General features: G+C 42.4%; 5 protein-coding genes across 5 annotated transcripts; 2 read left to right on the plus strand and 3 right to left on the minus strand.

Moving 5' to 3' along the window:
- Positions 1-2845: 2845 nt before the first annotated feature.
- Bfra_006257 (putative two-component sensor protein histidine protein kinase (dhkj) protein) lies at positions 2846-7498 on the plus strand (the record flags this gene model as incomplete). The annotated part of the gene is made up of 7 exons (XM_037336631.1): positions 2846-2925; positions 3136-3330; positions 3390-3530; positions 3594-5071; positions 5130-5260; positions 5357-6071; positions 6141-7498. The coding sequence occupies 7 exons, from the start codon at positions 2846-2848 to the stop codon at positions 7496-7498; spliced, it is 4098 nt and encodes a 1365-aa protein (XP_037197997.1).
- A 2586-nt stretch (positions 7499-10084) lies between these two features.
- On the minus strand, positions 10085-10346 carry Bfra_006258 (uncharacterized protein; the record flags this gene model as incomplete). The annotated part of the gene is made up of 2 exons (XM_037336632.1): positions 10085-10209; positions 10235-10346. 2 exons carry the CDS (start codon positions 10344-10346, stop codon positions 10085-10087), a joined length of 237 nt encoding a protein of 78 aa, XP_037197998.1.
- A 1053-nt stretch (positions 10347-11399) lies between these two features.
- Positions 11400-12145, plus strand: Bfra_006259 (putative endo beta-xylanase protein; the record flags this gene model as incomplete). The annotated part of the gene is made up of 2 exons (XM_037336633.1): positions 11400-11680; positions 11743-12145. The coding sequence occupies 2 exons, from the start codon at positions 11400-11402 to the stop codon at positions 12143-12145; spliced, it is 684 nt and encodes a 227-aa protein (XP_037197999.1).
- Positions 12146-12876: 731 nt separating this feature from the next.
- On the minus strand, positions 12877-15708 carry Bfra_006260 (uncharacterized protein; the record flags this gene model as incomplete). Its single annotated transcript, XM_037336634.1, has 1 exon — positions 12877-15708. One exon carries the CDS (start codon positions 15706-15708, stop codon positions 12877-12879), a length of 2832 nt encoding a protein of 943 aa, XP_037198000.1.
- A 1755-nt stretch (positions 15709-17463) lies between these two features.
- On the minus strand, positions 17464-17779 carry Bfra_006261 (uncharacterized protein; the record flags this gene model as incomplete). Its single annotated transcript, XM_037336635.1, has 2 exons — positions 17464-17621; positions 17680-17779. The coding sequence occupies 2 exons, from the start codon at positions 17777-17779 to the stop codon at positions 17464-17466; spliced, it is 258 nt and encodes an 85-aa protein (XP_037198001.1).
- Between the last annotated feature and the right edge of the window lie 838 nt (positions 17780-18617).

The raw sequence follows: 18617 nt of genomic DNA on the forward strand, positions 1-18617 counted from the left end.
ACTAGCAAACATAATTAAAGATTCATCACAAATTGGATTCGAGTGTATGCGTATATAGAGATGGTAACAAGTAGATGACAGATAGATAGTACTTGGAATCAATCTATCTATCTGTTGAATCCATCCGAGTGAGTTACTTGTCTGCTTGTCTGTTTACCTGCTTGTCTGCTTACCTGCTTACTTACCAAGAATAAAGGTACTTATCTAGATCTAAATGACGCTCCGCTGGCTCTCCGAGGGCCATTGCCATGGAGGCAGACTAGATATTGGTTAGATGCTCAAGAACCTATATTTTCATCTCGAAGCACAATACTAAAAATACATCAAAGACAGAGAACGCAGATAGTATGGACTGAGAATAGCAGAGGATATAGAGTAAACACAAGGAAGAAAACCAAAAAAAAATCTAATTTTACTCGAGTACCTGTGTGACATCAATTTCATGCTTCCAATTGATCTGGGAAAAGTCTAAATGCTTGCTAAATTCCTTGATTATTAAGGTTATTTATGATATTAAATGTCTTCATATATTAAACTTTTTCTCAACCTTACAATTTAGATTCTATCTTCGTACCTAGTAATCACGACGACATCATATACATCATATACATCATATACATCATATACATCATGTACCGATAAATTCCTTCCAGAATATTCTTCTTGGTCTACTTGCCGTCTTTTCCCTGAAAATGGGAGTATCCGTTCCATGTGCAAAACCACGTGTATCCTCATCTTCCCCCTCCCCCAAGATAGACCGAGCTCCTTAACCTTACCTTGGATCCAGATCAAACTCTCGTGAGCAAAATTCAAAAACCCTTACCATGCTGTGCCATGCTATCCCATGAAAGAGTAGACATAACGGAACCCCAAGTTTCCGAGTCGAAGATTTCCCGTGCAGTAGTACGTGACTATTGAAATCCACGAAACTGAAGTACAGCTAGTAGTCAGTAGCTAGGTGAAGAATGGTAAGCAACAATCGTTATACATTCGGCCCAACCAGCTTCAGATTATTTTCAAACACGCCACCCCCCACCCTCCGAAGAAATAGCATTCGAGAATGCCATGGCCATACAGAATGGAACATAGGATTTCGAATCTTGATACACATGAGTTGGCGAGCATTACGCGAAAGAGGAATAGCTGGGGAGATAGCGCAGCCACACATGTTTTTGAGGAATTTCGGTTCGATGTTTACCAGATGTTAGTGCTTCCTGTGGTGAAGAGAGTCCTGGTCTAGATCGGAAGCTTAATCTTGACACTAAGGAAAAGTATCCAGGACGGTGTACTAGGGGTGTGCCAGGGGTGTACTAGGGTGGTCCACGGGCGGACTATACCCAAGAGTCAACATCTAATGTTCATCGATTACGGTACGAAGGAGACTTGGGAAACCATTCGGAACTCTTTTATGGAGAATCCAGGGGGTGGTGGGAGGTGAAGGACGGGTAACGTGATACATCCAAATGCAGATGCAAGGATGATTCCTGATGGTCCCCTTAGCATGTTGAAGATAAAGCACGCTCTAACCACCCAAGAAGCGTCAAGATAATTTAATATGGAGAAGAGGAACGAGAATTGAGCGAGAAGAAAAAAAGTAAAACAAAGGGTCCATTAGTGTCACGTTTTAGTTCTAGTCTATGCAGTCCTTGGACAGTAGTCTGAAATGTCTCCCAAGGGTTCTTTTCCGGTTCTGGTTCTAGTTCTAGTGCTTGTTCTGGCAACTTGCAGCAAATGATGTGAAAAATTGAGATCTCTTGTGGAGGGTGGAGGGTGGAGGGAGGAGGTTGACTGAGGGTAAGAATAACAACACGGAGAGTACGGAGAGTCAGAGTAAGAGGGAGAGTGAAGAAAGCAATGGAACCTCTCCACCACCACCTCCATCCCTCCCAAATCTCCCGGGGTACTCCAGAGACCCTGACAGTATTTTTACATTCACGCCTCTCTCGCTTGCGATACCCATATTAATCAGGAATCAATGCATAATGACGCAAGATGTCGATCGATTTTTCTGCATCCCATCCAGACCTTGTGCCTTTCACACACACCAGAGTCCAGAGAGTCCCAGATAGCAGAACATTCTTTTCTTTCTGACTTCTCTATTTTCTGGTCCGTGTCCGTGTTCAGTCACCGTATGCTCTCACGAATGCTCTCACGAATGCGCTCATGCTAATAAACACCAGCTCAAACTAGGACCCCTAGTATGTATTAGGTAATCTCAGCCAGTAGCATCCAAAGTCAAACTCGAACGCAATAATTTATTATACACTGACCACCACCAACCTTATCTACCTACCAATCTACCCATCTACCCATCTACCAACCTACCAACCACTCTTCCCACCACCACGCTTTTTTTTTTACTTCCATGGTGTATTTAAGAAAAAAGATAAGATTATGATTAAGAAAAATTAAAATACACATTAATACCATTCAGGCTTAGACTCCCTTCAGTGTCTAAGACTTCCATACCTTATTTCATTTGGTCCATCTGCGAAAAGGGTACCTACCTATAAGGCATTGCCATTTATCTATCACATTGAAAAGGTGGAGGGGTTGCCTTTTAACCCAATCCAATGCATACAAACAATTAGAAACTAGGTGAGTAAATCTCTACTACCTCCTGGTCTTTTCCCACTCACTCTTCCATTCAATATACCGATCATCAATAAAGTCAGAAACGTTAATCACTCCATTTCTGATCATCGCATTCATTAGACAGATCTTCCTGCCTCGACCATTCCCACCCATAGACGGATCATAGACGGATCATCACCTTGACTACCTCCTCTCGATCCTGTCGAACTTTCGGAAAGCTGGCCAGCCATCCAATTAAACCCAAGCGCAGATGGCGCCGGTAGCAGCAACAGTTGCGCTTTCGCACGTTGAGGGGATTTCCGATTCCGCCAGAGCCAGAGAATTATACAAGTAGGTCCATGGTTTAATTTGAATCGGTTGCACCAGTGTAACGAGAATGATGGAAGGTGACACAAGAAGATCCACGCATGTTGAGTCAAAGAGAGGGAAATCAAAGATGTCTATCTCATGAAGTGGTCTGGAATGGCTCACTACGGATTCATTTGCCACCACAAGTTCAAATGTGAAAAGAGTTATCATACTGATATCTATCTCCTTCAGGTACTATCAACCTACTGCGCCCATAAATACCGAGACATGTTTTCCAGCACCTCCATCATCCACGGAGCCTGGCAATCAGAACTTGGAAGTACAATCTGATATTACTTCAACCAAAATTTCCTCTCCAGATACATCGTTGACAGCATTCTGCCAACTAGTATCATGGAGATTAGAGGTGCAAAGAGCAATGATCAGGTATTTTTTCAAGCATTCGTATCCATTCTGTTGATTCATAGGCTGACAAACCCCTCAAGTCTTATCGATGATGGCACACAGTATTTCATTGCAGAAAGCACAAAATCATTAAACCTAGTGGATGCAACAAAGCACAAACCAGGTGATGAGTTGTGGCTCGGCTGTACTTCCGTGTCAAAGGCTGGTAGGTTGTGTGAGAGGTATGACAAAAGCGAATTTGAATTTAAAATCAAGTCGTCAATTGTATTTAATCTCTGCTACAGGACCATCGAAACTGCCCCAACCGCATCGGGTGATGAATATCCTTCATTCATTGTCAATGATTTGACATTAGATGATCGATTCAATCAACTTTCTTTTGTTACGGACCCCCCACACCTCAAATTTTATGCAGGAGTTCCACTTATCACCAAGCGAGGCATACCGATTGGAAGTTTATTTGTGGTCGATAGTCAAGCCAGGCCCGGGCTCTCCAAAGATGACATCTCTTTCTTGGGTACAATGGCATGCACTGTTATGAAGCATCTAGAGTTGAACCGAGAAGTAGAGGAACATCGACGCGGTATGAAGATGAGCAGAGGTCTTGCATCATTTGTCGAAGGTCGTGCAGAACTCGAAGAGGCAGACATGGAAGCAGAAGATGGAGAAGGTACAAAGATTGTTGGCCAGTTTGAAACAGACACAGGGATCAGACGACAAAAATCAAAGTCTTCATCATCAACAAAAGATTCGAGAATGTCAAGTGCTACTTCACTTTCTCTTAGCAATGGTAAAGAAAAGGGGCATGTAACCTCAACTTCAACGATTCCTACAAGGATAGAAGGTACCGTTTTGACATCTGAACGATCGGATTCATTCACCAATGAACGACCAGGGATGGAGTCCACACCCTATTCCTCTTATGGAGAGACTAGTACAACTGAGCAGTCACCTTCCGATATGTGCAAGACTGATACCCCTGACGAGGAGTTTACTGAAGCTTCTGCTCTAAAGTTGCTCTTCTCACGCGCTTCCAATCTCATTAGGGAAGCATTTGAGGTGGATGGTGGAGCTGTATTTTACGATGCACAAAAGGGTTTCAGCAGTGATGCGCAAACTTCTAACTTGGAACTGTCTGTTACTGATAGCCAGACGAGTGGTGACGATGAAATGAGAAACGGATTTAATCCTCAATCCTCCATTTCACGACCTTTTACTCGAGCGTCGACAATGTCACAAACACGAGAAATCGAGATTTTGGGATTCTCCACCCCCGAGGCATCATCGATTAATGGTGATCTATACCCGGGAACTCATTCATTCTTACCATTCGAGGAAAAGTCTTTACATCAATTTTTGCGCCGGTATCCACGCGGAAAGCTATGGACTTTTGATTCGGATGGATCCATGTCCTCCGCGTCAGATGATGAACTTCTTAAGAGTTACAAATCTTCTGTAAGACCAGGCAGAAACCAACAACGTGGAAAGAACAAAGTGGCTAGGGCTGCAGCAGATGGAAGATTTTTGTCGAATCATTTTCCTGGTGTTCGCCAATTGTTGTTTGTCCCGCTTTGGGATGCTGGTCGTTCTCGTTGGCTCAGTGCATGTTGTGTTTGGTCAACAGAGCCTACACGCATTCTATCCAAACAAAACGAGTTGTCGTTTCTCACTGCATTTGGAAACAGTGTCATGGCTGAATGTTCTCGTATAAGTACCGAAGTTGCGGATCAGAAAAAGAGTGACTTCATTGGAAGTATTTCTCGTAAGTATTGAGCGATGATTGCCAGCATTTTATCAAAGGGGGCTAACGATATGCAAAGATGAATTGAGAAGCCCGCTGCACGGAATACTTGCGTCTGCTGAGATATTGGACGATCTTTCATTGCCAAATCTAGCTCAAGAACTTGTCGAAACAATTGATAGTTGTGGCCGTACCCTCTTGGACACTATTGTGAGTCCCTTTTTGATTGCTCTTGGGTGCAGTTTACTCTTATTTTCCTTTCCTCGTACCCCGGACCTCGTTCATCTTTGCTGACTGCTTCTTTAGAATCATATCCTGGACTTTTCTAAAATTAGTAGCCTTGAGAAGAATTGGCGTAGAAATCGACGGGGCTCCACGAAACGAAGATCGCAATCGAGTAGTGCTGGCCCCCTGGCTTTACAACAATCCGATTTGCCCATGATTAATCTGTTCGCTCCTGTGGATGTTGCAGTCCTTTGTGAAGAGGTGGTTGAAAGTGTTTTTGCTGGCTACGTTTTTCAAAATGTCACGGCAAAAACTTTCGATATGGTCCATGATATACATGACAAAAGCTCGGATTCGAAAAGACAAACAGGATTGCTTGCCATGTCATCTTCAGCAAACCAAACCCCACAAGTTTCCGTCATCCTGGATATTGCTCTAGATAACTACAACTTTACTACACAGCCCGGTGCTTTCCGGAGAATCATCATGAACTTGCTCGGGAACGCTTTGAAATATACGTCACACGGCTATGTACGTGTCAAGTTAGAGACCGCCAAACTAGATGATCTTAACGTCCCTGGTGATGGGAGAACTCCGAGATCAATGATCATATTGACAGTGACTGACACAGGAAAGGGTATATCTAGCGAGTTCCTTAGATCGAAGCTATTCACTCCATTTGCTCAGGAAAATACTCTCTCAAGTGGGACTGGATTGGGGCTGTCCATTGTGAGGAGTATTATCAACCTACTTGAAGGAGACATTACGATTGATAGCGAATTGGGACGTGGTACGGGTGAGTAACCTTGAGCTTTCCGGCTGCGTAGATATGACATGTTGATACAGTACTAACCTATCTCTCTAGAGGTCAGAGTTACCTTGCCACTTCTTCGCGAAATGCCAAAAGATACATCAACACCAGCAACACCAAAAGCTGTAACCTCGTTGTTGCGTGAAACAGATGAATCAGTATCATTATTACGAAGTGAAATAAGCGGTCGTGAAGTAGGCCTCTTTAATTTCAATCCTCCTACTATAGACCCTATACTTGCAAGAAAGGGAAAGTTTCTCGAAGGGTCCGTCAGAAACTTCCTCACAAATTGGTATGGCTCGAAGATTGTGCCATTATCGAAGAATCCAGCTATTATCCTAGCGAACGCTCCAGACTTGTCTGTTCTCGCTAATCTCCGTAAAATGCTTCCTCGCCAAAGTAAACCGTCAGTTTTGGTTCTATGTCCGCATTCTTCACGGTTTAACCACTCATTCGCAGAAGCTGGCATCGAAGGCAATGTCACCGTAGTAGCGAAACCAGTGGGTCCACTCAAACTTGCAAGAGCACTCCGATCTTGTCTTGAAGGTGTAACAGCTGCAAGTGGTACAGCCGTCACGCCCGATGCGTCTGGCATGGCCCAAGGTAGCACTAATGATCTTAGTAACATCTTTGAGGATTTGCTCATTTCTCCGAATGGTGGCGAAGTACTGGACAATAGTCGTATGGCGGTTGATAGCGAGAATGCTCGGAAAGCTATTGAATCACCGACTCCAAACGCACTTGTTGAGAAGGGCAAAGAATTCCCATTTCCTTTACCTTTAGGTGGTAAAAACTCTAGTTCAAATGGGGAACTTTCTTTGGATAAGAACCTTCTCACCCCCATAGCTTCAAGCTTTGGTCTCTCATCTCCACCTAATTCATCGGTTGGGTGTGTGACTAGTCACCCATCTGGTTCTTCAACTGCAACTGCAACTACACGTCAACCTTCAATCACGATCGCAGATTCTGACCCATTCGCACCAAATCTACTTCTAGTAGATGACAACATGATAAACCTTAAGCTTCTGCGTCACTTTATAACGAGGTTAGGATACACAACAGTTCACGAGGCAGAAAATGGACTTGAAGCAGTAAAGAAAGTTGAAGAACGACCAGAAGGATATGATATTATTTTCATGGATATCAGTATGCCAATTCTAGATGGATTCGATGCTACAAAGGAAATTCGAAAATTAGAAAAGTCAAGACGAGAGCGAGCGACAACCGACGATGAAACAGACAAGAGTAAGAAGAAAAATGAAGCACTAGTGGTGGCACTTACGGGTTTAGCGGGTAAAGATGATGTGGAGAAGGCGAGAGCTTGTGGCATTGATCTTTTTATGACGAAGCCGGTGGCAATGAAGGAGGTGAGGAAGATGTTGGAGAATTGGAGGGCTAATCAGAAGGACTGAGTGGGGAAGTGGATGACTCTGATGAGTGGAGACATTTGAGCGGAATGATGGAACGATGGATATGAATATGAATCGTATCAGGGGCTTGCATTTTGAGGCGTTATGGAAGCATCAAGGCAGAATCAAAATCGGGACATGAATATCTAGGAATTGTAACAATATGACGGGACGGAGCGATAAAAATTTGGCGTGGCGTTTGGCTTTAGGCTTTGAGCTTTTGAGAGGGAGGGGCTCTTATATACCCGGGTGTAATGCATGGAATTTGTGCTTGAGATGGGTGTGGCTTTTTGGTTTTCAGGAATGTTTGGGGGATTCTTCAAGTTGGATGGAAGGAAACGAATTGGGGTGGAATGGATGTGATGTTCAATAATATACCCTGGGTGGGGCGATGGTTTGATGGAAGGATCGAGGTGATGATTGATGGGATGGATGAATAGATATGTATTATATGAGATGATGAAGAAATCAATAGATACCAGGTACAACTATATCAAGTGTCTCACACTTAGGTGGTGTGATATATTGCAGACTTATTATAGCATATGAGCCTAGATCATTATGGATTAGGGAGTGTGTTTAGACATAGAATTTGAAGTCTATATAGATGGGTATGTAACAATCTTTGTGCCAAGATGAATATATATAGGGTAGGTAGGTGGATAATCAATTTTTATTTGATAGGTGAATATGAAATAGTATGTATGGTATAGTAGTGGATACTAGATAGAAATGAATCGAAAAGTTGGTGTTTTGTTGGTGGAGGGAGGAGATTGGTATTGTATTGTATTGTATTGTGTTGTATTATATTGTATTATATTGTATTATATTATATTATATTGTATTGTATTGTATTATATTGTATTGTATTGTATTGTATTGTATTGTATTGTATTATATTGTATTGTATTGTATTATATTATATTATATTGTATTAAATAAAGGAAGTAAAGTAGTATATGTAGATGTAAGTGTAAGTGTAGTTGAGTTATTTTTATCTTTTGGTTTATTTGTATGGGATGATTTGGGTGGCGGGGGCTATCTTCTATGAGATGTATGAAGATATAGGCTTGTAAGAAAAGGGGATATTAAGGAGAGGAGATTGTAAGAAGAAGAGATTGTAAAGAAAAGAAATTACAAGGAAAAAAGATTGTAAAAAGAAGGGATTGTAAGGAAAGGAGATTGTAAGAAAAGGGGAGAGAATAGTATAGTATCTATGTATCTGGATTATAAGGGGAAGTACCCGGTGTGTGAATATATTGGTATACATGATTTTATCTTTCGTTTATTTTTTGTTTATTTAAGGAAGTGAAAGAGCCAAGTCTGTAATTTATGTAGCTAGGGGAATTGGAAAGATGTGGGAAGTGCGAAGATGGGAGAGGATGGGGTAGGACATATGTAAAGGTTGTGAGAGGAGAGGGTGGGACTTAAAGAGGAATTGTAGGTGGTTATATATTTATATGGGCATCGTGTGAATATATATGTAGTCACATGGGTATTGAGTTTTAGGTACGTAATTTGAAGTGCAATTGGAACTGAGAGAAGAAAGACATGGAATGAATGTTTCTTTCTCTGGGAGATAAAATTAAGTACGGCAAATCACTCTCATGTCCTTGGAATCTATAGCAGATTCTATATAGAAGCTACTCTAGACTAGATTCTATAGTGGAAGGAAGAGTAGAATTCATGGTGGAAGGGTAGATTCTATAAGTGGAGGGTAAAACCCAGAGGGAAAAGGTAGAATCTATAGAGGAGGGATGGAATCTATAAGTGGAGAGTAGAATCTGTAGGGAGAAGCTAAGTTCTATAGGTGGAGTGGAGATTCTACAGGTTGAGATTGAATCTGATTCTATAGGTTGAGAATAGAATCTATAACTACTATACCATCAATTTTCCCTTGATCTTTTCTATAGATTCCATTTACTACAGACTGAATTCTACGCTTCTATGTAGATTTCATTCTAGAATTTATGATAGGACCTGAGGGGCATGAGAGTAGAACAAATTTGATTTTTAGAGTGTGAAAGTAATCAATTGACTTCTAGGGGGCATAAGAGTAATTTACCGAGTCAAATGTAATATATACTAGGAGCTGAAGGTTGGGTTGGAAGCTGGAAGTTACGAGTCATGCCAATTGGAGTGAATAAGAAAGGAAGAACATGGGAAAGATACTGATGGGATTGTTTGTGATTTAATAGGAAGGACTTGTTTTTGACTGGCAGAATTTTGAAAGGTGATGAAGTCTTCTCTCCTCTTTCCTTTTCTTCTCTCTGATTAGAGACTTGAGGTAATTAGGTATCTATCGAGGTCTTGTGAAATGTGTTGTCATAAGGTGTTGTTTGGAGTAGAATGAATGGTTAGGTCTCGTGTATATGATTTGACATGAGGGAATTATCTAGATCATCGTCTTAGTCCGTGGGATTTCGATCGTGAGAGTGGGTAATATGTGAATGAGTGATGGGGATGAAGATGGAGATGGGCTAGAATTTACGTATGGCTGGTGGGTAGTCGGGTCTATTAGGTAGATAGAAAGGCAGGCAGGCACATACCGCCACTCATACAAACTCAATTGCCGAGTCGATAGAGAAATCATGTCTTGATCGTGAGTGAGTTATTAGTCAGAATTAAAGCATCAGCGTCATATTCTTTGAACATGAATGGTTCATCGAGGAAGTGCTGTTTGGATTTGATGTCCAAGATTCTTGGACCCGTAACTGACATACTATAATTTAAGCTTACTCCGTAAAAATGGCTCTGGTGCTGGCTCTAGTTCTAGTTCTATCTCTATACCGGCGATCTCATACTCTCGTAATATATTTAAAGTTACCCGGAGCATCAAATTTGTAACCATCAATGGCTAATTGCTATAGAGTACAATAGTATTGATGATGGGTATATATCCAGATACACTAGTATCTTATCCGCATTTAGCCGGATGTCGGTACTTTTTAAAGGTGGTACCGAAGACCCCCTTTGTGAAACAACCTGGGAGTGGAGGCGCTCGTTCGCACCTTTAAACCAATGTAATGCTTTTTTTTTTGAACCAAGTGTGTGATGTATCAACCAAGACGCTTTTACTTGATTTACACAGAATAATCAATTAACACCAGGCAAAGATTCTTAATATCCAAGGGGGCGGATGACCTGTCTACTGTATTTTACTTCGTACTATCATGAATGATGTGGATTCTGTATGTGTTGACAGAAGCTCACTAGGCCATTATTAGAACACCCGTACATCAAGCTTTTCCATGGTTAACACTATCACATCACAACTTACTCGATTTGCAATTTAAGTTTTCCATCCAAAGTCTTATTTCATCCCCGTTCATCCCATCCGCCAATCCTTATCTCCAAAGCATCACCAACGCATTCGACAACTACCGTTTCGATCGCATGACGTCCATCCATCCCCCTTATCCCAATTGGCAAGTCTGGATCTTGAACCCATAACTCTGATTGAGAAAGTCGTCCGAAATTACAGTTGGTTTCGGACTCGTGAAGCCTCCATGCGGGGTAGTACCTTGCTCTATTTTTGCATATAGCCGATGTACTTTTATGGGTCGAGGCAGGGATTTAAATTAAACGTTTGGAAACGGAAAATAAAGACGTTTGATGTAGAAATATTGTGGATGCAATTATTGCATATCCAATACTTTTGCGGGATATATTGAAGAATGCCACTTTAAGGTCCAGTGGTTCAAGGCCAGATTGAATATAGTGGAGACCAGATATGTTTTGAAGTTTCCTTTGGGAGGAACGATGGATGAAGGGGTACTCCGAATGGAGTAAGCGATCTTGAATCTTATATATAGGTTGTATCTGCTCTCGAGTTTAAAGAAAATCACCACATTCACATACTCTCATTCCACAACCAACTTCACTCTTTCAAACAAACTTCACAATGGTTTCTGCATCTTCCCTCCTCCTTGCTGCATCAGCTATCGCTGGTGTCTTCTCCGCTCCAGCCGCAGCACCTGTCAGTGAGAACTTGAACGTTTTGCAACAAAGAGCATTGACTTCTTCTGCTACCGGTACTAGTGGTGGGTACTACTACTCCTTCTGGACCGATGGAAGTGGTGGTGTTACATACGCCAATGGAGCCGCTGGCCAATATGCCGTAAGCTGGACTGGTAACAAGGGAAACTTTGTCGGTGGAAAGGGATGGTCGGTTGGTTCCGAGCGGTAAGTTCTCATCCCTTCCTTTTGTCGTCCTTAAGAAAACATCAAACTAATCCCTCCCAAAGATCCATCTCCTACTCCGGATCCTACAACCCCGTTGGAAACTCCTACCTCTCCGTCTACGGTTGGACCACCTCTCCCCTCATTGAATACTACATCGTCGAAGACTTCGGTACCTACGATCCTTCCTCGGCCGCCACCGAAATCGGCAGCGTCACCTCGGACGGTTCCACCTACAAGATCCTCGAGACCACCCGTGTAAACCAACCTTCCGTGCAAGGAACTGCTACCTTCAAGCAATACTGGTCTGTTCGTACCAGCAAGCGTACCAGCGGTACCGTCACCACTGCAAACCATTTTGCTGCCTGGAAGAATTTGGGATTGACTCTCGGCTCCACTTACAACTACCAAATTGTTGCTGTTGAGGGTTACCAAAGCAGTGGTTCCGCTTCCATCACTGTTTCTTAAATTTGCGATATACAAGAGAAGAGGAGATTGGAGGATGGATGAGTAAACGAGGAGTGAATGGAGATTGTTGGGAATCTTGTTTCTTGTATATATTCCTTACGACGTTGTTTCTGGCAGTACCGGATGTTGTCGTTTTTGTAGGCCCATATATTCTTTCCTACATAATCAAGTTTCCATGGGAGTTATGTGCCATTGTGATTTTTGAGTTCGGGAGTAGCGTGCAAAGTATGTATATGATGACGAATTGAATAGGATATGTCTACGCCCTTGGAGATGTCTACAGCTATTCCAACATCACATGTTTCACGTGTGGACCAACGAATGAAAGAACGAATCCATTATTTGAAGAGTAAAGTGTGAAATCTGAGAATGTAAATATTATAACAAATATTTTGACTATTAGGTTTCCATTGGATATGCTCTCATATCATTATCGTTCGTCGTATCCTTCATCGAATCATATCATCATATCGCATCACACCTTCCCCCTGCCATCACCTCGAGAGAGACCCCGATTTCTCTCTCTCCCACCTTCGGAACGAAAATAAAACTGCCATAGACACCCAAATCCTTCAAATTAAACAAAACTTCAACAAAAAACTAACAAATACTTACACATTAATAAAACCCGTCCATTCCATATATTCATCACCCATTTCTCAAAACTCTACAGACAATATCTTCACCATCATATCCCCCATCACACCACCGCATAAGATAAACACACTCTCTCACCCCTTCTCAAATCTCCGCACATTCTCAAGCGAAAGCTTAGTAGCTTTCTCTATCTGCTGCAACTCCCATATCTCCGCTCTTCGCTGTATTCGCTGTGCGCGCAAATCTTCTCGTTCCCGCATCTCAGCTTCTGTCTCTGCTCGGTGTCTAGCTCGCTTGGATCGTCGAATGGAGTATTCGGGTTGGTGTTGGTTTGGCAATTCTGGAGGTTCTTCTGCGCGTCGTTTGAGGGGCTGGGCGGTTTGGTTTGGTTGGGCTGATTCGCGGATGGAAAGGGAATAGAAGTTCGGGAGAGATTGGAAGGTTTGTCTTTGTATTCTTGCTTGGTATTCTGCTTTCTGAGCTCTGATTTCTTCTTGATCTTGCAGAGTGAGCTGGGTTTGCTGAGATAGTTGGGAGAGTTGATCGTGAGCGTGATAAATGTGTTCCACTAGTACATTCTTTTGATCTCGTATCTCGTAAGCTAGTTCGTCGTAGACGTCTCTTGCATCTCTTGCCTTTTGGGCTAGTTGGTGTTCAGCTAATTGGTCCAAGTCCATTTGGTCTTGATCCAGTTGGTCGTGTGCTACATTCGTCCTGGGAGTCAGCTCGTTTTGTCGAGCTCGTATCTCGGAAGCTTGTTTGTCGTATACGTCTCTTGTCCTTTCAGCACGTTGCTTTTGGATCAATTGATCCTGAGCGAGTCGGCCACAAGCTTGCTTCGCTAGTTGGAAAAGTCCAGTCGTTTGTGCTGGTTGTTCTTGAGCTGACTGCTCTTGGGCTGCTTGGTCGTGAGCTACACTCGCCTTCCGCGTGGTTTCATTCTGTTGAGCTTGTTGGTCGTAAATTCCTTTCTCGTAAGTATGTTGCTCGTAAAAGTTTCTTGCATTTTGAGCTGGTTGATCTTCGGTCAATTGATCTTGAGCCAGTTCATCGTGAGCTTCTTGTGACTCTCGAGTCTCTTGAGCCGGCTTCACCTGTTGAGCTATTTGATCGTAATTATTTTTTGCCTTTTGTGCCGACTGACCGACTTTCGTTGTTGCATATTGTTGAAGTTGTTGTCCTTGCTGTTGTTGCACTTGTTGAGCAGTTTCTCGTGTTTGCTGTGAGGCTAAACTCTGATATCCCCTAATACCTTCCTCTATCTTGGCATCATAATGCCCGGAATCTCCCAGAGTAGACTGTCCAAACCGAAAAACTGCGGTAGGATTGGGATTTTTGAAGTGGTTTGGTTTTGAGTCGGGGGTGTGTACGGTTAACGATGAACGTTGTGCGGCAGTATTCGTAGCTTTCTGGGATTGTGAATAACTCGGATTGTGACCTGAAGCTTGGTATGGCCAATGAAGATCGGGGTCTCTAGATGTCGATGGTGTGCGAGTATGGAGTTGAAATCGTTGGCGAGGAGAAGTCTGACGAGATTGAGCTTGGTAAGATTGAGCATGTCGATCTTGGACCTCTTTGGAGACTGACAGCGCTCGGAATCGATTAAGGTCGACTTCCTCTTGAGGTTGAGGACTCTTTGTTTGGAAGTTTGAAAGCTGTTGAAAGTGTGCATCAATGGTGTCTTGATCTTGAGAAGGTATGGAGGAATCAGCACGGGGAACATCAGCGCTTACCCCAGCCAGGGTTTGAAATGGCGAGTTCATATCGACATCTCTCGTTCCGTCTCCAGAATCTTCTTCGACCGTATCGTCTGATCCGCTAGCGACTTTAGGATCTTGCTCAAATGGATCATTATTGCTGAGTACATGACCATCTTCATCAAGTGGAAGATAGCCATGCGGCGTTGGTGAGAAGCGGAATACATCGTTGGTCTGACCCGCAAATTCAACGCCTGCTTCGCTTGTGTTATCAAAGTTCTCATGGGTATTGGATGGTGCGATATTCCATTCCTCCTCGATACTGGGAAGAACCGTGTCTTCATTGTTGTTTTGGTAGCCAATATCGTCTTTGTTCATTTCGGTTATAAGATCAATCGCGAGATTGACATCTTCCAGCTCACTTCGGGTTTCATTGAGGATGTTATCCTCTTTGGATATGCGGTCTTGGAGCCTCGCTGCCTCGGCCAATCTCTTGCCTCTGTTGTCCTCACTCTCTTCACTGACACGATCCTTTGCCACCGTCAATTTCTCTAGATTCCCTTCGTATAGCTTCTTGACTCTCTCATGACCAAAATGACGGGATTGAAGCCTCTCTGCCTCGAACTGCATTTCTTTGAGTTGCTTAAGCCTTGATATGGTCTCCTCAGACGGGCCTAGAGCCGTTGTAGCGACTACTGATGCGGGCATAGGATATTTCGGTACAGGCTTGGCAGTGTATGATTTAGCCTTCGGCATCAGAGGCAAATTGGCGACACTGTATTTTCGCTTGTCTGTATCGACTATGGGCATACTTGGCCGCGAATACTGCGCTTCCGCATTCTGATTTGGCTGTATTCCTTGGGATATGTCTTCGTTCCTGTTCTCCAGTGGTTCTCCCCGTCGTTTAGCTGCCTTTCTAAAATCGGATCCTCTACAATGAGAGCATGTAGATAGAATCCTGCCATTGCTTATGGGAAAATAGTACCTGGGCTTCCAAACTCTTTCCTTGCTGCAATAGCGATACCGGGGACCCTCTTCACCAGTTACCGTGTACAGGTTACTTTGAGGATAACCTGGCAGGTTTCGCTCATCTTCAGGAAGAGGAACATCTGAACCAAAAATTTGCAGCCATTGTTGATAAACATTCAATGTTGTGAAGTGCTGTGGAGTAACACCAGCAGGGGCGCTTCCAGGATAGAAGACCTCATTGGAGAAACTTGGTACGATACATCGCGGAACAGGCGTCTTTCCTACATGAACATATGTCATGTTGTCACTGAAGGTTATGTTTATGCTAGAGAGTGTCGATAAATAAATGTTGCGTAATGTGTTGATGATTAATGAAAAGATTCGGAATTTGTCTGGAAGGGTATTATTGACAGTGTCGGACAAAAGTCGAAAGCTATCAGAAGAACAGAAAAATGTTCGAGTGTGTCCAATGAGATATGCAATGAATCGAGAAGTAGTCAATAGAAACACATAAAGTGCCAGGAATATTTCGTGGAGAAAAGGCGACCAAGTGCGAATTCGTCGCCTAGGAGACACTTAAGTAGACACGAGGCGGAGTCGAATTCACTTTGTTTACATCTTCTTATCTTTCTTTATGATCAGCAATGCCGAGGATAAGTAGATAAATGAGGGGCTGGAGGAGAGATGCATGGAGTGAATGTTGAATTGTCAATGAGGATATCGTAGATCTTGAGATGCCATCTCATCGTTATATTGTGGTTTTCTCTAAGCGAGAAGCGTTGAGAGGTAATTATCGTCTGAAGGGCAAAAAACTTTAGTGGGTGAATTGTTGAAGCTCGCAATCACCTTACCTAGTGACAAGACATATTTTTTGGATGTAGGAGTTCCATCTTCTTCAGTGAAGTGTGTCTATTGAATATAGATCCGTAATGTTTTGCGGCTCATAATGCAAGTACCAACTCGCTTAACAATACGCCATTCATCAGCCTATGATTCAATACGTCTGATTGTATCCATATGTCATAATTAGGTCGTAATAGCTTGAATATTTTTTGTTAGTTGATGGCATGGAAGTCTTCCGGAAATGGGATATTATAAAGGGAAGAAAAATGAGAAGCGTGATGGAAAGGCCTTGTGTGTTATAAGACGCTGGCTGAGCAACTCATGAGACCTCCTTACTTTGTTGCTGACTGCTTACTGGGAGAAATTTACGGAAGTCGAATGAATGTTTTTTTCCTACAAGATATAGGAGATGCAATTGTGTGTGTAGTAACATAGTATAGAGATATTATAAATATAAAATGGATAATCTTAAAGATGACTGACTACTCGTGCATGGAATTTGTGCGATTCTGTTCCTGTCAGAAACTATGCAACGGAAACCTGCATATTTATACTGGATATCTAGTGATATTCTAGTAGGATTGTAGGTGCTCTAAGTTAAATTTTCATGTGCGCACCCTGATGTTAATTCATATGTATCAGTTCCCATATCAGAATTATGTATGAAAATAGCATGTCTGACTCGTCCTTGTGTTGAGATCAGAAACAATAACAATGTAGACTTCACCGAATATTTACTTTGAAGCAACTTCCAAAGACAACAAGAATTGCTTACGGAGCACCACCTATCCTGAGTTGAGTTGCTTCCATCACAGAAGTTTTCTTTGAATGGCCAAGAGAGGCATCCATTTTCTGGCAAGAAGTTCACAAATTAAAGAAAGCCCAGAAAATCTACTATACACTCAGAGATTGAATTTTAATCCAAGTAATTGAACTCACAAATTATGAGGAACAAAAAGAATAAGTATTTGTTGCCTTGACAGTGACTCCTCCACTGTAGTTCATCCATACCTATGATAGCAGCCTGCTGTTTGTGCGTAGTCCATACTACAAACACAATTTAATATTCATTGAAGACCATGGAGACAACAAATTTGTCAATAAACAAACAACAAGTCCTGTTAGAAGTGAGTCTAGGTTCAACAAATATCAAAGCCCTCGCTTCGACAAGAGGTGCTCACACAACTGCTCGAGAATTGTGATATTGAAAATTCAAATATTGAAAATATAAATCCGAAGTAAGGCCTTCAAAGAACTCTTGTCTTGTTTCAGGTTCGGGATAGCCATTTGAATTCCTAGAGCTTCTCCATTTCCCAAACTTCCCGCAATCTTGACAACAACATTATAACTTCCATATTCTTTGATGTAATCTTATACTCGGCTTTTATTTTCGCTGTTCGATAGGACCATTAAGTTATATATTGGTACGATCAAGGAACAACTTGTCGAATCTGCAAAGATTGGGATCCCGAGTTACTTTCGCTTTGACTTCAACAATTGAAGATCGAGTCAAGTCCCTGGACTTCATATTATTATACAGCATACAATTCACAGTAAGTCCACAACTACTTATGGCTTTCTTGAGATCCCAGAGTCCATGATAGCTTGCTCATGGCCTCGATCTTTCTCTTATTTCCAGAAACTGATCTGTTATATAGCAGAAAGTCTCTTCCAACAAATTCAAGTTCGACACTATCAACGCCAGAGAAAATCATGAAGGGCAGCTTGATTTTCTTGTTATAGCGTCGGATAGAAGCAAGCCCGTCGATAATATACTATCCAAGAAGTACTCAAAAACTCGTTGATCACTGGTCGCGACAGATCTCAGCACTCTCGGACTTCCAAAGCAAAATGAGGTTTTGCAGTCGGAAGTCCCAGGGGGTATTAAGCCATGTAAGTCACCTCATTACAACGGTTAGTATGCAACTAGCATGCCAAAACCTGATATGCTTCTTAAGATCATGAAGATCTACAATCAAGACCTCAAACATCTCTTTAAGCGTATCACAACTGACACACATGACTCGTAGCGGTCCATTACTTTACAAAACGACTCGTGGCTTCCGGCGCGCGCCGATCTTCTTCCTAAGATCATGAACATATATATTCATCGCCTCGAACATCTCTTCAGGCGTATGGTCGTTGATGTGCATAGCGCACAACGAGCAAAGAGAGTTCCAAGACGCCAACTCCAACCCCACCACCATGGTGGTGGTGTCTTAATTCGATGACAATTTTCCAGCGAGCTTTTCAAGCTACCTCTACGACACATAGAGGGCTGGTCTCGGTGTCAGAACACTGTAAGTCCATCACAATTCCCAAATTTCTCATCCTACAAACATATAAGCCCTAGCAATTCTAACGTT

This window comes from Botrytis fragariae, assembly GCF_013461495.1.
Source record: "Botrytis fragariae strain BVB16 chromosome Unknown tig00000000, whole genome shotgun sequence".
In the NCBI taxonomy this organism is placed as follows: Eukaryota; Fungi; Ascomycota; class Leotiomycetes; order Helotiales; family Sclerotiniaceae; genus Botrytis; species Botrytis fragariae.